General features: G+C 70.9%; 4 protein-coding genes across 4 annotated transcripts; all 4 read right to left on the bottom strand.

Moving 5' to 3' along the window:
- Positions 1 to 1,195: 1,195 nt before the first annotated feature.
- On the bottom strand, positions 1,196 to 3,058 carry HYAL1 (hyaluronidase 1). Its single transcript, XM_035546708.2, has 3 exons — positions 1,976 to 3,058; positions 1,726 to 1,815; positions 1,196 to 1,645 (listed from the first exon to the last, which is right to left on the bottom strand). The coding sequence occupies exons 1-3, from the start codon at positions 2,876 to 2,878 to the stop codon at positions 1,328 to 1,330; spliced, it is 1,311 nt and encodes a 436-aa protein (XP_035402601.1). The 5' UTR covers positions 2,879 to 3,058; the 3' UTR covers positions 1,196 to 1,327.
- A 360-nt stretch (positions 3,059 to 3,418) lies between these two features.
- HYAL2 (hyaluronidase 2) lies at positions 3,419 to 5,477 on the bottom strand. The gene is made up of 3 exons (XM_035546735.2): positions 4,551 to 5,477; positions 4,104 to 4,193; positions 3,419 to 3,984 (listed from the first exon to the last, which is right to left on the bottom strand). Exons 1-3 carry the CDS (start codon positions 5,475 to 5,477, stop codon positions 3,577 to 3,579), a joined length of 1,425 nt encoding a protein of 474 aa, XP_035402628.1. The 3' UTR covers positions 3,419 to 3,576.
- Positions 5,478 to 10,245: 4,768 nt separating this feature from the next.
- On the bottom strand, positions 10,246 to 12,778 carry TUSC2 (tumor suppressor 2, mitochondrial calcium regulator). Its single transcript, XM_035546668.2, has 3 exons — positions 12,627 to 12,778; positions 12,162 to 12,282; positions 10,246 to 10,563 (listed from the first exon to the last, which is right to left on the bottom strand). Exons 1-3 carry the CDS (start codon positions 12,776 to 12,778, stop codon positions 10,498 to 10,500), a joined length of 339 nt encoding a protein of 112 aa, XP_035402561.1. The 3' UTR covers positions 10,246 to 10,497.
- A 425-nt stretch (positions 12,779 to 13,203) lies between these two features.
- On the bottom strand, positions 13,204 to 17,357 carry RASSF1 (Ras association domain family member 1). Its single transcript, XM_035546963.1, has 6 exons — positions 17,108 to 17,357; positions 15,947 to 16,068; positions 14,487 to 14,591; positions 14,115 to 14,400; positions 13,440 to 13,555; positions 13,204 to 13,350 (listed from the first exon to the last, which is right to left on the bottom strand). The coding sequence occupies exons 1-6, from the start codon at positions 17,355 to 17,357 to the stop codon at positions 13,204 to 13,206; spliced, it is 1,026 nt and encodes a 341-aa protein (XP_035402856.1).
- Positions 17,358 to 18,112: the final 755 nt, after the last annotated feature.

Genomic DNA, 18,112 nt, shown 5'->3' with positions numbered 1-18,112 from the left:
TTTTCCGGGCCAAAATCCAATTATGACTAAGTTTTTCAGAGGCAAAGAGCTTGGCAATCAGGTGGTACATGTTTCTGAAGCCTGTGGCTGGAGAACCGAAGGGTCCAATCGCATCTCCATCGTTACCTTGTCCGATTCCTATTCAAACTAATAAGAAGATGTGAGCAGGTTGGATACCTACGCTGTCTCTGCAGGAATCAAATGATGGTCGTTATTGGGGTACACACAAGGACGGGGGTATTGGCAGCCAGCCCCGAATTATTTCAGATGGGAGGCTGATGTCGCCAACTGCTTTGTAAAAGACACTCATGCTCTGGAGAGAGCGTCTTGTAAAGGGATGTTTGGAAATGTTTCTATGTCGGTGGTGTTCCATTGCCAAAATGATGCCTGCTATCCACAGGCGAGCTTTTATCACTGCATTTGAACGACTTGTAAAGAAAAATTTCTAAACTGTTTAAAAATCTTCCAAAGTATTTCAGTGTGTTTTGAACTCATAAGCTGAAAAATATAAAAATGCAACCCTTTGAGAGTGGCTTGTAAGGACAAGGAAGGGGCATCAGAGACCCACAGCAGCTTTAGAGCAGGAGGTAATAGGAAAAGGATTCCCCAAGTTGTAGATGTCGCTTCTGTAGCGCATCACCACGGTGCAGCCATGAGCTGATGCCTGACCTGGCCCTGGGAGCGACCAGAAGTATCAAGCCCCTGCCTAGCAGTTCTTCCTTCTTTATGTCTGCTTTTAAGAAACCATTGTCATGCTGCATTGCACATGCCTCTTCAAAATATGCCGATTCAAAATCGAATTAATTCTCTTCCTAACATTCAGCTACAGATTTATTGACTCCTCAACCCTGCAGTCATAACACTCAGCGTGCCCTCTGCCCACGGTGCCCTTGTGTGTCGTGTAGTCTCCTGCAGGGACAATTCCCCACGTGGGGAGGTGCCTGGGGAGAGGGGCAGGGAAGTGGCACCCAGTGCTCTCCTGTGCCTGCAGCGCTCCGTATGAGCCGGAGCAAATCAGAGGGGACAGGCGCAGCGTGCCGAGCCTGCTGCAGGGCATCGGGGGGTGCTGCCAGACCCCATGTCCCGATGCCAGGCCCTTTGCAGCATCCTGCAGTGTCACGGGTGGCACTGGGTGCCCCCCCCCACCCTGCCACCACCAGCAGCCAGGGCCACAACGGAAGGACATAGCGACACTGAGTTGTGCAGAGCGGTTTTATTTTCAGCCTGGGCTTTGCGTCCCCTCCTTCCCAGCTGGGTGTGAGGCGGTGCCACCCTCCCCACCTTGTGTGTCCCCAGCACGGGGGTGTGGACAGGATCTGGGCACGGCTCACTCGGAGGCACACTGGGTGTCGCAGCGCTCTCCCTGCCAGCCGCTGTAGCACTGGCAGCTGAAGCCTTCGGCCAGCTGGGACGTGTCCACGCCAGCAGCCAGGGTGCGCACCATGGGCTGGGGCTTTGTGGCTGTCAGGTCAATGGCGAAGCGGAGGGGGTCGAGGTATAGGAAGCTCTCCTTGTCCCCCCTGCGCACGCAGCGGCCGTGGCCAGAGCACAGGCTCTGGCTGCACAGCTGGGCGCTGGTCGTCACGTTGACAATGTAGTGGCCCAGGGTCCCATCCACGTAGTCCTTCAGCTTCAGGCACATCTCCTGCACGGGGAGGCGGCGTCACAGCCCCATCGCGGCGGCAGTGGGGGTCCTGCAGTCCCCGACCCCCCTCCCCAACTCACCTTGGAGGTGCTGTAGTTGGAGCTTCCCCAGAGCACGATGCCCGCAGCACCCTGAGCCGCGCTCTCCCCGATGGTGTTCACCAGGTCCTCCTGCGCCCGAGGGGAGAGGAGAGGTCATCTGGGCACACTGCCACCCCACACACCACCGAAAGCCACCTGGCGCCGAGCCATCGGCCACCTTCTCCCAGCACGGTGCCGCAAAGCCCCAGAGCGCCCTCGGTGCCCCGCACCCCGTCCCCACCAGCCCCACCTCGGACAGGAAGTCAACGGTGTTGTCGAAGGCGATCTGGGCGTAGGGCAGGACAGGGATGGCGGCGGCAAGGACGCCATTCTGGACGGCGAAGGCCTCGGCCACGCGGTAGCGGACGTAGCTGAGCACCTTGCCGGTGCCCTTGAGCTCTGGGGGCAGGTAGATGCTGGGGTAGAGCGCCCGGCTGCTGTTCCAGAGCCACCCCAGCTCCTGGTTGCGCTGGCGCTCCACCGCTGGGCAGGTGCCGTTGTACTGCGGGCTGCCGAAGTCGTTGTTGTAGCAGTCGGGGAAGCCGTAGAAGCCCCAGTAGCCGCCGGGCCGCAGGCGCTCGCCCAGCTGCAGCGTCTGCTCCATGAAGTCGCGGGCACCCTCCTCGTATTGCTGCTGGGCCACCTCCTCCACCAGGCTGGAAGGCCACTCTGGGTGCTGCTGCTGCACCAGCTCCTCCGACTTCTCACGGTAGACGTCCATGGAGCCCCAGTCGCGGGCCCAGAGCGGGCGCCAGCTCTCCCAGTCGATGACAGCCAGCCCGCCGTAGGCGGCGTCGGGCAGGGCGGCCTGCACGTCGCAGGCGGCCTGGCGGAGGTGGGCGGGCAGGCTGGCGTTCTGCGGCAGCCCCCCGTCCACCGGCACCCCCTGCGCGGAGTAGTGCGGGTAGAGCCCCAGGCGCTGGCTGTAGAAGAGCGTGACGTCCTGCCCCGTGAAGGCCTGCTGCGCGTTGGCCAGCACGTCGAAGACCCCGAGGGGCAGCGTGACGTTGTGCCGCTGGGCGCACGGCTCGCTGGGCACGTTCCACACGGTGACGAAGGGGCGGCCGGCGAGGACGGGGCCCGGGCCGGGGCCGGTGGCGGGGGTCGGGGCGGGCAGGAGCAGCAGGGCCCAGCAGTGCCACCACCGCCACATGGTGCCTGGGGACGGCGGGGTGGGGGCACGCGGGGCTTTTATGGGCAGCCCGGAGGGACGCGGGGCCGCCGCCCGCCGCGGGTCCCAGTCACGGGCAGCCGGAGCCTGGCACGGCGGCGGGCCCTGGTTAATGAGTGACGGGGGGGGAACGGGACGGGGACAAGGTCGGGCTGCGGATGGGGACGGCGCCGCCCGGTGCCCTCCGTGCCACCCCCGGGGCCTCCCCCCCCGCACCGGCCACGCTCGCGGGGCGTGGCCAAATCCGGGTGTGGGCGTGACCACGGCCGGGTGTGGGCGTGGCTAACGCTGCTGTGGGCGTGGCCCCGCCCGGGGGCGCGCCCGCGGCGCTCCACGTGTGTCCCCCCCCCCCCGCCCCCCGCCGCCCCCCCCGGCAAGGAGCCGCTGTCGCTCGGCGCCGCTTCGGCTTTAATCGCGGTGCGGCCGCGGGGGCTCGGCTCGGCGCCACGCCGCGCCCCGTCCCTCCCCTTACAACAGGAGAGGCCCCCCCCGTGCCCTCCCTCCGTCCCCAGCCCCCCGGTGGGCAGCAGCCCCCAGCACCCGGGGCAGGGGAGGGGTGACCCCCCAGCCCCCCCACCCCAATAAGCTGCCGAGCAGGCGATTTAGGGCCAGTGTCCCACAGGTCCGCTACACCGCTGCAGAAAGGGGGTGCCGGGGGGCCCCGTCGCAGTCCGGCGAGGCTAGAGCCAGCCCAGGAACAGCAGCAGCAGCAGCAGCACCCCCAGTCCCACGGGCGTCGGGGGGCCGGGGGCTCCCCCGCGGGGTCCCGCCGGCTGCTGGCAGCCGCTGCCCTGCCAGCCCTGGTAGCAGTGGCAGCGGAAGTTGGTCCGTAGGAAGCGGGTGTCGGCGGGGGACAGGCGGCCCTCGGCCCAGAGGAGGGGGCGCTGGGGGTGCTCCGCGTCCCGGCGCCGCAGCTGGAAGCTGGTGGGGTTGAGGTGCAAGAAGACGTCGGCGGCGCTGTCCTGGCGCAGGCAGCGGCCCTGACCCTGGCACAGCACTGTGCTGCAGAGCTGCGCTGCCGTCGTGACGTTGACGATGTAGCGGCCCAGGTCCCCCTCCAGGTAGTTCTTGATGGTCTGGCACGACTCCTGGGGAAAAGGGGTCATCAGGGGTGTGCTGGGGTGCCCCAGGGTGCATCCCAGGTGGAGAGGACACCCCTGTCCTCAAGCTGTCAGTGCCCCCCCACCCCTCACCCAGGCGGACCTACCCGGTTTTTGGTGTAGTCTGCGTCACCCCAGAAGATGACCCCGGCCGCACCCAGTGCCGCGCTCTCACCGATGGTGGAGATCAGGTCCGGCTGCAGGGACAGAGCCTGGTTAGTGCCCACGGGCCCCACGAAGCACAGGACGTCCCAAACAGACCCATGCCATGGGGCGAGGGGAATGTCCCAGCTCCTCAGAGAGGAGCCTGCCCCCAGACCCTCCTCCCTGGGACTGGGCCGACCAGCGCAGGAGCTGTGGGCTCTCGCACCTCAGGGTCCCAGCTGCAAGGACCCATGCGTCCAGTGACACCTCCCGGGGGAGGGGACGTGGGGACAGCAGCCAGCACCCTGGCCAGCCCAGAACCTCTTTTCTTCATGGGTTGAGGCCACCCATGGGTGGGATGAGGACAGCCCAACAGCACAGCCACGGGGCGGCCCCACCATCAGCCCTACCTGGCTGAGCACGTCCATCTTGCGGATGTAGGTGGGCCGGGTGTAGACGAAGACAGGCAGGCTGTAGCCGTCGTGGTGCTGCTGTGAGATGCGCATGGCCTCCATCACCCGCGCCCGCACGAACTTGCGGCTGTTGGGGGTGGAGGCCAGTAGGGGGTCGAGGTAGATGGAGGGGTAGAGCGCCATGCTCTCCCTCCACAGCCACGCCAGCTGGTCGTTGCGCGTCTTCTCCACGTCCGGGCACTGCCCCGTGTAGCTCTCCTTGTTCTTGCTGTAGTCGTGGTTGTAGCAGTCGGGGAAGAGGTAGAAGCCCCAGAGCTGCTTGGGGCGGAAGCTCTTGGCCGAGCGCAGCGTGCTCACCATGAACTGCCGCGCCGCCGACTCGAACTCGAAGACGGCCTGCTTGTTCACCTCCTCGAGGGACCGGTGGGGCTGCCGCTGCACCACCAGCTGCCGCGACACCTCCTGGTAGACGTCCTTGGGCTTCCAGTTGCGCACCCAGATGGGCCGCCACTCCTCCCAGTCGATGACGGCCAGCCCCTCCTTGGCGGGCGAGCGGATGTACTTGCCGATGCCCTCCTGGAGCCGGGCGAGGTGCTCGGCCAGGCTGCTGCGCTGGGGCACGCCGCCGTGGATGGCCACGCGCTGGCTGGTGTAGTAGGGGTAGAGCCCCAGGCGCTCCTTGTAGAAGATGGTGAGGTTCTGGTCCACGAAGCCCTCGTTGGGCGACGCCTGCAGGTCGAAGATGCTGAAGTCCAGGGCCACCTGGAAGCGGGGCTTGCAGTCCTGCGTGGGCACGTTCCAGGCCACCAGGAACGGCCGCCGGGTCAGCAGCGGGGCCGCCGACGGCTTCTCGGGGGGCTGCCGGGCCAGGGCCAGCAGCGCCAGCCAGGGCAGCGGCAGCGCCGCCGCGCAGCCCCCGCGCATCGTGCGGGCACCGGGCGGGGGGCGAGCCCGGCCCCGCTCCCCTCCCTCCGCCGCCGCCGCCTTTGTCCGGGACAAAGCGACCGGGGCGCGGCCGGCGCGGGGCAGCCACGTGCGGCGGGGCCGCCCGCTCCCGCTCCCGCTCCGGGCCCGGCGCCGGGACCCGCTGCCGCCCCGCGCCCCCTCCCCGCCTGCGGTGCCGGTGCCCGGCGCCCGGTCCCCGCCGCCCGCACGCTTCGGCCCCGCTCCGGCCCCGCTCCCGCCGCGCTCCCCGGGCGCCGCCCCCCCGCCGCCCGCTTTAAGCCGCCCGGCGCGCACCACGCCCGCCGCCGCGGGGGAGCCGCCCCCCGCCGCCCGCCCGCCCCGGCCCGGCCCGGCCCCGCCCGCGGCCCAGCCCCGGGGCCCGGGGGCGCCGCTGACCGCCAGGTGCCGGCGGCGCGGAGCGGAGCGGCCAGGCCGCGGCTGCGAGGGCGCAGCGCCCCGGGAACGGCCCGGCCCCCCCCCGCACACCGCACTTGGTACGGCCCGGCCGGCCTCGCGCGGCGGCGGGGGCGGGGCCTGGGCGAGGGGCGGGGCCGCCGGCAGGGGGCGCCCGGGGGCGGGGGTGGCCCCGGGGCGGTGTCACCGCGGTGGTGGCGGCGGCCCCGGGGTGGCGGCGGTGGCCCCCGCAGCGGTGTCCCCAGGGCCATGGCGTCCCCACAGCGGTGTCCCCAGGGAGGCGGTGTCCCCACGGTGGTGCCCCCAAGGCGGAGGTGCCCCCAAGGCGGAGGTGTCCCCCCACAGCGGTGTCCCCGGGGAGGCGGTGTCCCCACCGAGGTGTCCCCAGGGCAGTGGCACGTGTGCCCAGCGGGAGCCAGGCCGTCCTGAGCAGGACACTCGGTGCTGGGGACAGGGACAGGGAGCGGCAGACGCGGGGACGCGGCGGTGGCTGTCCCCGCGTCCTGCCCGCGCCCGGGGGACAAGGGTGGCAGGAGGGAAGGCAGCGCCCGAGCGTCACCGCCAGCGGGGACGAAGTCAGCCCCAGGGCAGCTGGGGAGAGGCTGGGCCACCGCAGCCCCGCCGCCAGCCGCTCCCGGAGCGACACGGCGGGGACAAGCAGTGCTGTGCCGGGACCCTCCCTGCCCTGGCGTCCCCTCGACAGGCAGCGGGGACAGCGCCCGGCCGGCCTCGGCGCCCTCCAGGAGCCCTGGCTGCTGGGGACACGGGGACGGCCGCTCCCTGCGGTGTCCCCATCCCTGCCGGTGCCAGCTCACCCCCTGTCCCTGTCCCCGTCCCCGGGAACGCGCCACGAGGACAGGAACGTCACCCAGCGGTAGCGGTGGCCCCCACCCACCCGCCGCCGGTGCCGCCAGGACGGGGACTGCGGGGACAGGAGCCACCCAGCCCGGACAAGGGTGGGGAGCCCAGGGCGAGCCCGGCCGGCGCGGGGAAGGAAGCGGGGCTGAATCTCCGGAAGTGCTCCCCGGGGACGGGAGCGCCATCGTGTCACCACCCCGAGTCCATCCCCGTCCCCTCTGTGGGGTCCAGCCCGCGCTGTCTCCCGCGGGTGGCTTTGGGGCTCCATCCGCGTCTGGCCCGGGATCCCGCAGCGCCCACGGTGCCGCCGGGGCTGCCAGCAGAGCCGCCACTGCCCTGCCAAAGAACCTCCGCCAAGAGCCAAGAAATCTGCGCGCCGGCGGGCACTGCCCTTCCCCTCCGTGCCGCCTGCTGGGGCCGTAAACAGGCGCAAGAAATGCCTCAAATTTTCCACCCCCGCGCGCCGGAGGCCGGGTGGCACCCGCGGTGGCCGCGGGGTCAGGGCCGGGCGGGCCGTGGGGGCGCAGGAGCGGGGCCCGGCCGCGTGTCGCAGCGGGACGCAGAGCTGCCCGGGGCCGAGCCAGGGCGGCCGCATTGTTCTGCCGCGCCCGGCCGTGACGCCCGCCGCTGGGACGCCGCGAGCCGTCCCCGCCGGGGTCGGTCCCCACGGGACAGCAGGCACACCCGGTGCTCCGGGGCCCGGCCCGGTGGCAGCATCCCCACGAGCCGCGCCGGTTGCTCTCATTAAACCCTTCGTCAGCGGCTCGTTTTCCAGCCGGCCGGCGTGGAGGAAATGATGCGAGGCACATGCGGTGGCAGGAAAACGCTCGCGGGGCTGCGGGGTCGAGCAGGATGCAGGGCTGCGCTGAGATCATGCTCGCTCCGTCCGGCAGGGCCGGGACAGCGGGCGGCATCCCGGCGTGGGGTCACGCCGGCGATGAGAAACTCGTTAGCTGAGCGCAACTGACGAGGCCCCGATTTGTCAGGCGGGTGATTAAGGAGCGGACGCGCAGATCCTGTCCCCGCGGGGCTCCGGTGCAGGGGTGGGAAGAGGTCAGCTTGAGTCAGCGCGGCCCGGCCGCACGCGGCCAGGGCAGGATTTTCACTCGGTTTGGGAAGAGGAGCCGGCTCCAGCAGCTCGTTAAGCGGCAGGTCCCAAATCCCGAGCTGGGGCATCAAAGGTGTCGCCGCTAAGGGCCCCGGCGCGTGCGGCACGGCGGCAGGAGCCCTCCCTGCTGGCGCTCGCCCGAGCAGCCTTCTCCGAGCGCTCCTGCCCACTTGGGAAAAAATCCGTGAGCAGGCAGAGAGCTAAGCAGCTCGGACTCACCGAGCACCACGTTACCGAGCCCCCACCCACCCGTGTCCCTGCGGCCCCCAGGCACGGCACCGTGCCGGAGGACGCCGGGAGCCGCTGGGTTTCGCCACCGCGTTGGCGCCAGGCGGCGAGAGGCGGCCGCGGTTTCGCAGAGGAGAAGCCGAGGTTCCTGGGGTCCCCGAAACCTCCCTCCTCGCGCGGGCTCCCGGCCCCAGCCCTCCCCAGCGAGCTGCTCCCAGCCTTGCGGGACCTACAAACAATTTTATTGAAATTTAACAAAAGGAGACAGATGCACTCGGAGGCAGAGGAAGGACCATAAATAGCGTACGTCTCTCAACCCCCCGCTTCCTATCCACACGCTAGAGGAGCAAGAGCCCTAGTGTCGGTGAGTACGCCTCGGCTACGCAGCCACACGGGACAGCACAAAGTTGCACAGAGGTGGTAAAAAAAAAAAAACAACACACGGCAAGGAAACCTTCCTTTTTTTCGCTCGCTCCAACGACGCAGGGGACACAGATACTATTTACAGCGATCTTCACATTTTTCCGGGTGCCTTCAGACGCTCCCGAGGACCCTCCAGGCTGGGGAGGAGAAGCAGGGCGAGGCGGATCGGCGCCTGCCCGCGCGGCTTCGCCGCCTCTCCTCGGCGGGGAGAAGAGGGTGGGAGAAGGCGAGTTTCTGGGGGAAGCGCGGTTCGCTGCCCTGGGGGGAGGGAGGAGGGGCAGGGCAGCCTCTCAGCGAGAACAAAGCGGCCCCAGAGAGGCGGTTTTCGAGGAGATTGCGGTCTGAGCCCGACTCGGAGCAGGTGGCGTGAATAAGAAACCCTTCGGAGGGGGGAATTGTTTGAAGACAGACTCTTTCAAGCAAGCGGGAGAACAAAAGATGTCGAGAGAGGCGCCCAGCATCACAGTGTAGACCAGCTCCCCGCTGGAGCCCTGCCCGGCACATCCGCCTCGCCCTCCGTGCCCGCCCTGTCACTGGAACAGCGGGTGGGGGACGCGGAGGGAAGAGGTGGTGACAGGAAGACGGCAACAGCCACGCCGCGGTTATCTCCCCGAAGCCAGGAATGTGGCCCTGCGCCCGGGCCGCTCCGGCTGGGCACGGGGATGGATACATCCAACGCAGACGCCGATAGGGCCGGCAGCCAAGCGCCAGCAGCTTAAATCAGAAAAAAAAAAATCGAGGTAGCGAACGTCTGAAGTGCTTAGAAAGTAAATAAGTTCTGGGACGAAAGAGCGGGGAAGCCGGGCGGGCTGCTGCGGGGGCGGGCTCGGGGGCAGGCTGACACGCGGCTCCTCGGGCCATCGCCGGTCCCGCAGCAGCCGGCCCGGAGCCCCGGGGCCCGCTGGCAGGGGTGGGAGATTTTCGGGTGCGGCTGAGGCGCCCCCGGCCTCGAGCAGGAAGGGAGAGGAGAAGAGAGCAGGACCTTCCGGAACGGAGCAGAAAGCCTCCCGTTAAAGTGCATCGCGTTTCTCCTCCTGCCGCCAGCTGGGGCGCGGGGGGAACCGTAGTTCACATCGCCAGGGAGATTTCCAAGCCGGGGCAGGCCTAGCGGCCGATTGTTTGCGAGGGACGGGGAGGGAAGCGATGATTTCCTTCCTGCCGGGCTCTGCCGAGGCCGATCCCATCGGGAGGTACCGTCGAGAGGGAGGGCGAAGCTGAGGCGATGCCCAGCCCCGCGGCAGAGAGGGGCCGCGCTCTGCAGGAGCCAACTCGCTCCCGCGGCGCAGGCGGCGCTGCCGGGGAGGAACCCGGAGGGCCCCGCGGCGCGGGCAGCGGCGGGGCCCAGCTCCCCGGGGCCAGCGGGCAGCGCGAGCGGGGAACGCGCGCGGGGAAGGGACGGAGGTCCGAGAGAACGGCACCCGATCTCCGCCCTGAGAGGAGCGCGGCACCCACCGGGCGTGCTGCCAGCCCGGCTCCTGGCCGCCCTCCGTCAGAGCCAGCGGGGAGCTCCGCACAGCGCCGCGGCGCCGGCCACCTGGCCGCCGGGCAGCGGGTCACCTTGCCCTGGCTCTCCCGGGGCATACCTGAGAAGCAGGGGGCTTTGTGTGGTGAGAAGTGCAGGCTCGCCCTCCCTCCGACAGCTCGAACGCAGCAGCTCGTGCGCAGTTCCAGTTACCCATCCAACCGTCGGCTAGAGGCTACAAAAGAGATTTCAAGTCTTCTGACTCAAGCAGGGATGTTTGTAAGCAGTCGTTGCACAAGGCCACCCATCTCCTGCGAGGAGCAGCAGCCAAGCACAGCCCGGCCGAGCCCGCTCCGTCCCGCCTTGCCCCCGGGCGAGGGGAGAGCCACAATCCGCGTCTGAGCGTCCTCCTTCGTCCGAGCGCCCTCCGCTTCGCCGGGAACTCGGGGCAGCCTCGTGCGGTGACACTCGGGGCAGTCCCGCCCGTGGGCAGCAGCACCCGGCGGTCACACCTCGCAGATGATCACGGGGAAATCCACATGGATGCGAGGGTGCTCCAGTTTCACTATACCCTGAAAGAAGAGGCAGGGTGGTGGGCTGGGGGCGGCACGGGGACAGAACAAGCGCTCCGGAGGCGGACAAAGCTCCGCGAGTCACCCCGCGCGGTGTCGGCACCACGGAGGGCGTCGTGCCCTCGAGGAGCCGGGCCAGGAACCGGTCCCCGAAGCCGCCGCGGCACCGGGTACCCGCGAGCGGCCGCGCGCGCCGCAGAAGCGCTCTGCCCTTTGCCCTCATCCCTGGGGAGCCAACGAGGCGCGGCCGCTGCCGCCCACGGCGGGTCTGGAGCGCAGCCGGGCGCAGGAGGAGGGAGCCGCTCTGCCAGGCACTGCCCGTGCAGGAGCTGAGGCGTGACTGGCAGAGAGCGGCCGCCTGGGCTGCTCCCCCGGCACCTCGCATCCACGGGATTTAAAAGACTGAAAAGAGCTCTCTGAGAGAATGCAGCGAGGGCAGCTGGCACGCAAGAGAAGCAGCTTTCTGTCCAGAGGGGATGCTGCTGAATGCACGCTCCGTCCACGCCAGCTACAGGCGCCTTTCCCATGCTCCGGGGCAAGCGTCCTCCTGTCCCAGCACCGCCAGGACCCACTCGCCGGGCGGCAGCGGGAGCGGGGCTCCGTGCCCGCCGGGGCGAGAAGCGCGTGCCTGCTTGGCAGGAGCAGGATAAAGGCCGACAGAAAAACCTGGCCCAGTGAAGAGCCGCTCTGTGCCCTCTCCAGCTGGGCCAAGCTCTCCCACTGGGTGGGTTTTAACCCGCACCGAGGAGGGCTGGGACGCAGCTCCCCATTTCACGCCCCGCCGCTGTGAGAGCAGCAGAGCCTGTCCTGCTGGGGGCTGCCCACCCCTGGAGCACACCAACAGCTCCCCCTGGGCTCACGCTCGAGCCCTGCCTTTCTGTGTCCCTCAGAGAGACTCCTGCAGGGTGCTCTGCAGCCAGGCTTCCTCCTCCCTTCTCGCCGCTTACGCCCCTGAGAAGCTTCCCTACACTTCAGTCATCTTTCTCCCGCACCCCGGTTAGCATCCCACCTCCTGCCTGGCTTCACCACATTCACTTATTTTCAGGGAGCACTGAATCCTGAGCACCTCCGAGGAGGGAAAAACATCGCTGGCAGCACCGTTGTCACCACCGAGCTGCAAGGGGGATGGGCACGCTCGTGTCAGCACGTGACTGGCTTGGGCTGCTGCGCCCAAACCCTCCGCAGCGATGTGACAGCTGTGCGAACGCCTGCGCCTCAGGGAAGGTGTTTGGTGATGGGATGCCACGGCCTGGCGCTGCACCCTGCTGCACACGCCTAGGTGAGCCACCTCCCGGCCTGGTGGCTCTGAAGGACTGGGGCTCTGCTCCTCCCTGGAAAGGGAGCCTGGAGGGTGTCACCAGCTCTCCCTCTTCTGCCACAGCCCGGCAAGGTGCCGTGGGGGAGCTGGGACGCCCAGCAGCTGCAGCTCGGGAGTAGGAGCTGTGGGAATAGCAGAAAGCCAACGCTCTCCCTGCAGTAGGGTGCCCCGAGGTTTCCCCCTAACCCCGAGGCGTGCAGGAGCTGCTGCAAGGCCAGGACCGCGGGCGCAAGCAGGATGTTTCGGCACCTGCCTTCCCCCACCCCTCTGCTCACGCTACCTGAGGTATCAGGTTCTTGTGGATCCTCTTCAGCTTGGCACGCTTCCTCCCGTTCTTGGTAACGATTGTCTCCTCATAGAACTCGTGGGCAAGGTCCCCGTCCTCGTCGTAGTACATGGAGCTGCGGGAAGGCGCGGGGGGACGGGGGGACGACACGTCAGAGAGGTGGCAGCGCCAACGGCCCCGGCGCTCGGCGGCTGCTCCGGGCCGGCCGCGGGGCCCGGCGGGGAGGCGGCGGCAGGGGCGGCCCCTCCCGTTCCGTCCCGCCCGCTCCCGGCTCCAGACGCTGCCGCGGGCCCGCTCCGGGAGGGACGCAGCGGCGGCCGCGTTGCCACGGCAACGGCCCCACGGCAACCGCCCCATAGCAACGGCCCCCATGGCAACCCCCCCCCTCACTCACTCACTCCCCCGTTGCCACGGCAACGCCCCCCCTCCCCTCCCCTCCCCTCCCCTCCCCTCTCTCACCCGCGGCGCGTGAAGACGAAGGGGGTGGCGGCGCGCGCGCCCCGCGGCCGGGCCAGGGCCTGCTGCCCGCCGGGGCCCTCGGCGCCGCCGCCGCCCGCCGCCGAGGAGGCGAAGGGCCACAGCCCCCGCGACTTGGAGCCGCTGGCGCCCATGGCGGCGGCGGCGGCGGCGGGGCCCCGAGGCGGCGAGGGGAAGGGGCGGGGCGGGGCGGGGCGGGGCGGGCGGCGGCACCGACGAGCTCCCGGCCGCCTCCTGCCTGCGCCGCCGCCGCCGCGTTGCGACACTTCCGGCGCGCGGCGGCGCCCCCCGCACGTGACAGCGGGGCCACGTGACACAGAGGCCACGTGACAGCGGAGCCCGCACCCCCCACCCCTCCCCGTCGCACCGCGAAGCGCGAGGCCGCGGGTTCGAGTCCCGGCGCAGCCCCCCGGTCGCACAGAGACGCCTCAGCCGGGTGGATCCAGGCGCTTTATTCCTGCCCCAGCCCCGCGCCGTGCCCCCACCCCCCCCCACCCCCCCCGCCCAGCCCCAGCGACGTCCCCCCGCCGGCAGGCGTCCGTCGTGGCGGCGGCGGCGGTCACCGCGGCGTGCGCGTGGCCAGGGCCTCCTGCATCTCGCGGCGGCAGCAGGCGTAGCGGTGGCGGACACGTCGCACCTGCTCGTCCTCCTCGCGCTGCAGGATGCGCAGGAAGTTGTGCAGCTCGGGCAGCGTGAAGGCGTCCCACTGCGGGGCACAGCGCGCCTCGCACCGGGCACGGCACGGCGCGGGTCGCCCCGCAGCGCCCCGCAGCGCCCCACCGGCCCCGCACTCACGTTCACCTCCCCGGTGTCGTTCTCCTTCAGCACGAAGCTCAGCGCCTTCTCGCTGGGGCCGGCCAGCAGGCGCAGCCGCAGCGGCTGCTCCTCGTCGGACAGCTTGCGCAGGTACACTGCGGGCGGGCGGCCGCGGGTCACCACCGCGGGGCCGCCGCCGCCGTGGGGACGCCGCCACCATCACGGGGACACCACCACCATGGGGACGCCGCCACCGTCAGGGGGATACAATGACCACTCTGGGGACACCGCCACCACCATCACGGGGACACCACCACCGTGGGGACACGATCACCACCGTGGGGACACAGTCACCATCATGGGGACACAGTCACTACCATGGGGACACCACCACTATAGGGACACAATCACCACCATGGGGACACAGTCACCATCATGGGGACACGGTCACTACCACGGGGACACAATCACCACCACGGATGGGGACACCGCCACCATCATGGGGACACCGCCACCACTAGAGGGACACACCACCCACCACCACTGGGGACACTGCCACTGTGGGGACACTGATGCAATGGGGACACCACTGGCAGGGGGGCCACCACCGCACAGGGACGCTGCTGCCAGGGGAGTGCTGCCACCACAGGGCCACCACCACCACCACAAGGCCGGTGCCACTATGGGGATACCACCGGGACCCCCAGGCACTACCTTGCTCATCCTTCTCGGACCTCTCGAAGAGGGCGAACTTGCGGGGGTCGTCCACCACGGTGAACTTCCTGAGCAGGGCGCTGATGACCTCGCTGGCACGGGTGTGCGAGAGGACGTGCAGGTGCTTGACGGTGCCGCGGGGCAGGTAGAAGGAGGTGCGGCGCTTCACCCCTGGGCCGCGCTGCCCCGGCCGCCCTCCGGGACCCCGCTTGACAGCTGGCACGGAGACGGGGCGCGCCAGCTTCAGCTGCACCTTGATGAAGCCGGTGTAGGAGCCATCCTTGTTCTGCCGCGGGGGAGATGTAGGGGTGGTGAGTGGGGGACCCAGGGCAGGGCGCCGCGGTCCCCGACGTCCCCCCGATGTCCCCGTACCAGGCTCATGAAGAGGTTGCTGTTGATCTGGCTGTTGTACTCCTTGATGCGCTGCTCCACCTGCGCCGGGTCCAGCTCCGCCGTGTCCCAGCCGCTGGGCTCATCCTGCGGGAGGGCGGCGGGGCTGAGCAGCCACCCCGGGGGGACACCGCACGCACAGACACGGCCCTGCCCCGTGAACTGCAGACGGGGCGTGCGGGGTTGCATCAGCCCCGGCGCTCAGCCGCCGGCTGGGTGTCCTCTCCCGGCGCCCCAGATCACGGCGGTGTCCCCGAGGCAGCCGCCGGCCCGGCACCGGGGCGGGCTGGGTGCCCGATGGGGACGCCCCGGGGGTTTGGGGCAGCCGGCCCGGAGCTGCTAATGAGTATTTATGGGGTGCCGCGGGGCTGAGGCGCAGCCGGGGGGGGCTGCTGGGGGTGCTGACGGACCCTGCTTGGGCATGGGGACAGCTCGCCGCCGTGCTCGACGTGCAGCAAGCCACGCGCACCCCGTGGGCGCCCCGCAGCCAGCCGTGGGCACCCCACAGACACCCCCGTGGGCACCCCGTGGGCACCCCGCCCCGAGCCATGCGCTCCCCCCCCCCCGCGCTGCCCCGGCACGCAGCCAGCTGCCCCAGGACCAACCCCCCCCCAACACCCCTCGCCGTGGGCTCCCCCCCCGTGACGTCACCCCCGTGACGTCACCCCCGTGACGTCATCCCCCCCCCCCCCCCCCCGTGACGTCAGCGGCGGCCCGGGACCGACCTGGCGGCGGCGCGGGCGGCGGCCGAGGGAGGTGCGGGCGGTGTAGAAGAGCTCGGGCTCGGAGTCGGAGTCCTCCTGGCTGCAGTAGCCGCTGCTGGCCGCGCTGCCCCCCGTGCCCCCCGCGCCGCCCCAGCGCAGCGCCAGCGCCGCCGCCGCCGCCCCGCAGCCCCCGGCCGCCGCCCCCGGCCCGGCCCCGGCCCCGGCCCCGGCCCCGGCCACGGCTGCGGCCCCGGCCCGGGCACAGGGGCTCGCCCGGCCCCGCGCCAGCCCGGCCGCTCCGGCTCGGCTCCGCACGGCCCCGCTGCGCCCCGAGCGCTTCGGCTGCGGCTCGGCGCGGCTCGGTGCCGCCGCTCGGCCCGGCGCGGCGCGGCTCGGCTCGGTCCCCGCTCGGCGCGGCACCGTGGCCCGGTCCCGGCGCGGCTCGGCTCGGCCCGGTCCCTGTCGCAGCCCCAGTCTCGCCTCGGCGCTCCCCGCTGCCCGGCCCGGCTCGGCGCGGCCCCGCTCGCTGTCCCGGCTCGGCTCAGCCCGGCCCCGCCCCGCCGCGGCCGTTGGGCTGACGCGGGCCGGGGGCGGCGCGGCGCGGCCCCGTTTCCGGCGGTGATTTCACCCGGGCCGGGCGCCCGCGGGGTCCGGGGCTGCGGGGGGGCACGGCACGGCACGGCACAGCCTGGGCTGCCTCCCCCCCCTCCCCCCGCTCCGTGCGCCCGCGTCCCCTACCACATTCGTGTCCTTCTCCAGCTCCTGCTCGGTGCCGTCGTCCTCGTCCCCGGTGCCCAGGGGGCCGCTGCAGTCCAGCCGCACCAGGGCCCGGCACCGGTAGTGGCAGGTGAAGCTGCAGTCTGGGGACAGGAACAGGGGCACAGTGGGGACACCGGCACCGCCAGACCCCCGGGGCCAGCACCCATGCGGAACCCGGTGCTGTGCCGCGCTGCCCGCTGGTACCGGGGTGCCCCTGTCCCCTCCTCGGGCTGCCTGGGGGGGATGCTTGGGACCAGGACCCTCGGTTTGGGGGTGCTTGGTGCCGGGACACCCATGCCCAGGGAGGATGCTCAGTGCGGGGACTCCCGGTGCCCAAGGCGGGGGATGCTCTGTGTCAGGATGCCCATGCCCTGGAGGAGTGCCCAGTACTGGGACACCCGCTGCCCGGGGGCGGGGGGGGTTCAGAACTGGGATGCTCGATACGGGGAGGCTCAGTACTGGGATGCCCACTGTCCGGGGTGGTGCTTGGTACAGGGACCCTTGGTACTGGGATACTCGGTACGGGGATGCTTGGTACCAGGACACCCGCTGCCCAGGGGGGATGCTCAGTACGGGGATGCTCGGTACCGGGATGCTCGGTACCGGGACGCCCACTGCCCGGGGGAGTGCTCAGTACGGGGATGCTTGGTCCCGTTGTGCCCGCTGCCCAGAGGGATGCTCAGTACCGGGATGCCCACTGCCCAGGGGGACACTCGGTACTGGGATGCTCAGTACCGGGATGCCCACTGCCCAGGGGGACACTCGGTACTGGCATGCTCAGTACCGGGATGCTCGGTCCCAGGGTGCCCGCTGCCCAGGGTGCCCGCTGCCCAGGGTGCCCGCTGCCCGGGGGATGCTCAGTACGGGGACGTTCGGTGTGGGGATGCTCGGTACCAGGATGCTCGGTACCGGGACGCCCACTGCCTGGGGGGATGCTCAGTACGGGGATGCTTGGTCCCATCGTGCCCGCTGCCCAGGGTGCCCGCTGCCTGGGGGGGTGCCCGCTGCCCGGGGGGACGCTCGGTACTGGGACGCTCGGTCCCGGGGTGCTCGGTCCCGGGGTGCCCGCTGCCCGGGGGATGCTCGGTGCCGGGACGCCGTGCCCGGCGGCGGGCGGCCGGGCTGGGGAGCGCTACTCACGGCGGCACTGGAGGCTCTTCCTGCCGCCCCCCCAGACGAAGTCCCCGCAGAGGTCGCACCAGGTGTGGAGCCCGCGGCGCCGCGGCTCGAAGCGGTGCCCGGTGCCCGGTGCCGCCGCCAGCCGGGGCTCGGGCCGCGCCGCGGGGCCGTGCCGGCGGGCCGGGCTGATGCGCAGCGCGTTGGCCCGCTCCAGGCGGCCCCGGCCCGGCCGCGGCTCCGGCTGCAGCTCCCGCAGCTCGATCAGCTCCATGGCCCCGGGCGGCGCCGCGGGGGAAACTGAGGCACGGCCGGGCGCCCGCCCACCCCCCCGGCCCCGGCGAGCGGCGGCTGAACCGGCGGCGGCTCCGCTGGCTGCGGCCGGCGGGGCGGGCTGGAGGCGGGGTCGGGGCGGGGGGCCCGGGGCGGCCCCGTTCCCTGCGGCCCCGGGACCGGAGCAGCCCCGCTCCGTGCCTCAGTTTCCCCGACGGGCGCCGTGGGGCAGCCCCGAAGCTGCCGCGGTCGGCCCGGGGCCATCTCCTCACCCCGCCGCCCCACGGAGCAGCCCCGGGAGCACCCCCGGGAGCAACCCCCCGGGTCCCGGCAGCAGCGGCACCCCCGAACCGTGCCCCCGGGCTGCCAGGCGGCACCGCTCCGGGGCCACCCGGTGACAAAACGTGGCCCGTGGCACTGCCACCTCCGCCACCGTGGCCGCGGGGGAGCAAAGCCGAGCTCCCAGCCGAGCTGCTGCAAGCCCCAGTGACACCAGTGACAGCACTGGGATCCCCCCCCCAGTGCTCTGGGGCCCACGGCGCCTTGGGACCAAGCCCTTGGTGCTGACGTCCCAGGAGAGGGAGCGTCTTCCTCGGAGCCTGGGAGATGGCAGACGCTGAACACCCCAGAAACTCGACTGCTCGCTCGGGTCCTCGTGCTAACCACATCCTCTGCCTCCTGCCCCTGCTGCTCTAACGACACGAGGTGGCCTGGGGGCCTCTTCGCCCCGCTCACCGCAGGGACGGGCCCACGCCC

The sequence above is a fragment of the Cygnus atratus genome, chromosome 10 (assembly GCF_013377495.2).
Source record: "Cygnus atratus isolate AKBS03 ecotype Queensland, Australia chromosome 10, CAtr_DNAZoo_HiC_assembly, whole genome shotgun sequence".
Lineage (NCBI taxonomy): Eukaryota > Metazoa > Chordata > Aves > Anseriformes > Anatidae > Cygnus > Cygnus atratus.
Note: the sequence above shows the minus strand (reverse complement) of the source record. Positions and strands in the feature narration are given on the sequence as shown.

What these genes read in the sequence shown, in the direction of transcription:
- HYAL1 (XM_035546708.2), bottom strand. Translation starts at nt 2,878, where the DNA reads ATGTGGCGGTGGTGGCACTGCTGGGCCCTGCTGCTCCTGCCCGCCCCG. An exon ending in CCGTTGACTTCCTGTCCGAG is followed by an intron (nt 1,816 to 1,975) that starts GTGGGGCTGGTG and finishes CCTCGGGCGCAG; the next exon opens with GAGGACCTGGTGAACACCAT. An exon ending in CCAACTACAGCACCTCCAAG is followed by an intron (nt 1,646 to 1,725) that starts GTGAGTTGGGGA and finishes CTCCCCGTGCAG; the next exon opens with GAGATGTGCCTGAAGCTGAA.
- HYAL2 (XM_035546735.2), bottom strand. Translation starts at nt 5,477, where the DNA reads ATGCGCGGGGGCTGCGCGGCGGCGCTGCCGCTGCCCTGGCTGGCGCTG. An exon ending in AGATGGACGTGCTCAGCCAG is followed by an intron (nt 4,194 to 4,550) that starts GTAGGGCTGATG and finishes CTGTCCCTGCAG; the next exon opens with CCGGACCTGATCTCCACCAT. An exon ending in CAGACTACACCAAAAACCGG is followed by an intron (nt 3,985 to 4,103) that starts GTAGGTCCGCCT and finishes CCTTTTCCCCAG; the next exon opens with GAGTCGTGCCAGACCATCAA.
- TUSC2 (XM_035546668.2), bottom strand. Translation starts at nt 12,778, where the DNA reads ATGGGCGCCAGCGGCTCCAAGTCGCGGGGGCTGTGGCCCTTCGCCTCC. An exon ending in TTCGTCTTCACGCGCCGCGG is followed by an intron (nt 12,283 to 12,626) that starts GTGAGAGAGGGG and finishes GCCTTCCCGCAG; the next exon opens with CTCCATGTACTACGACGAGG. An exon ending in ACAAGAACCTGATACCTCAG is followed by an intron (nt 10,564 to 12,161) that starts GTAGCGTGAGCA and finishes CTCTTCTTTCAG; the next exon opens with GGTATAGTGAAACTGGAGCA.
- RASSF1 (XM_035546963.1), bottom strand. Translation starts at nt 17,357, where the DNA reads ATGGAGCTGATCGAGCTGCGGGAGCTGCAGCCGGAGCCGCGGCCGGGC. An exon ending in GCAACCTCTTCATGAGCCTG is followed by an intron (nt 14,401 to 14,486) that starts GTACGGGGACAT and finishes CCCCCGCGGCAG; the next exon opens with AACAAGGATGGCTCCTACAC. An exon ending in GTCCGAGAAGGATGAGCAAG is followed by an intron (nt 13,556 to 14,114) that starts GTAGTGCCTGGG and finishes GCCCGCCCGCAG; the next exon opens with TGTACCTGCGCAAGCTGTCC.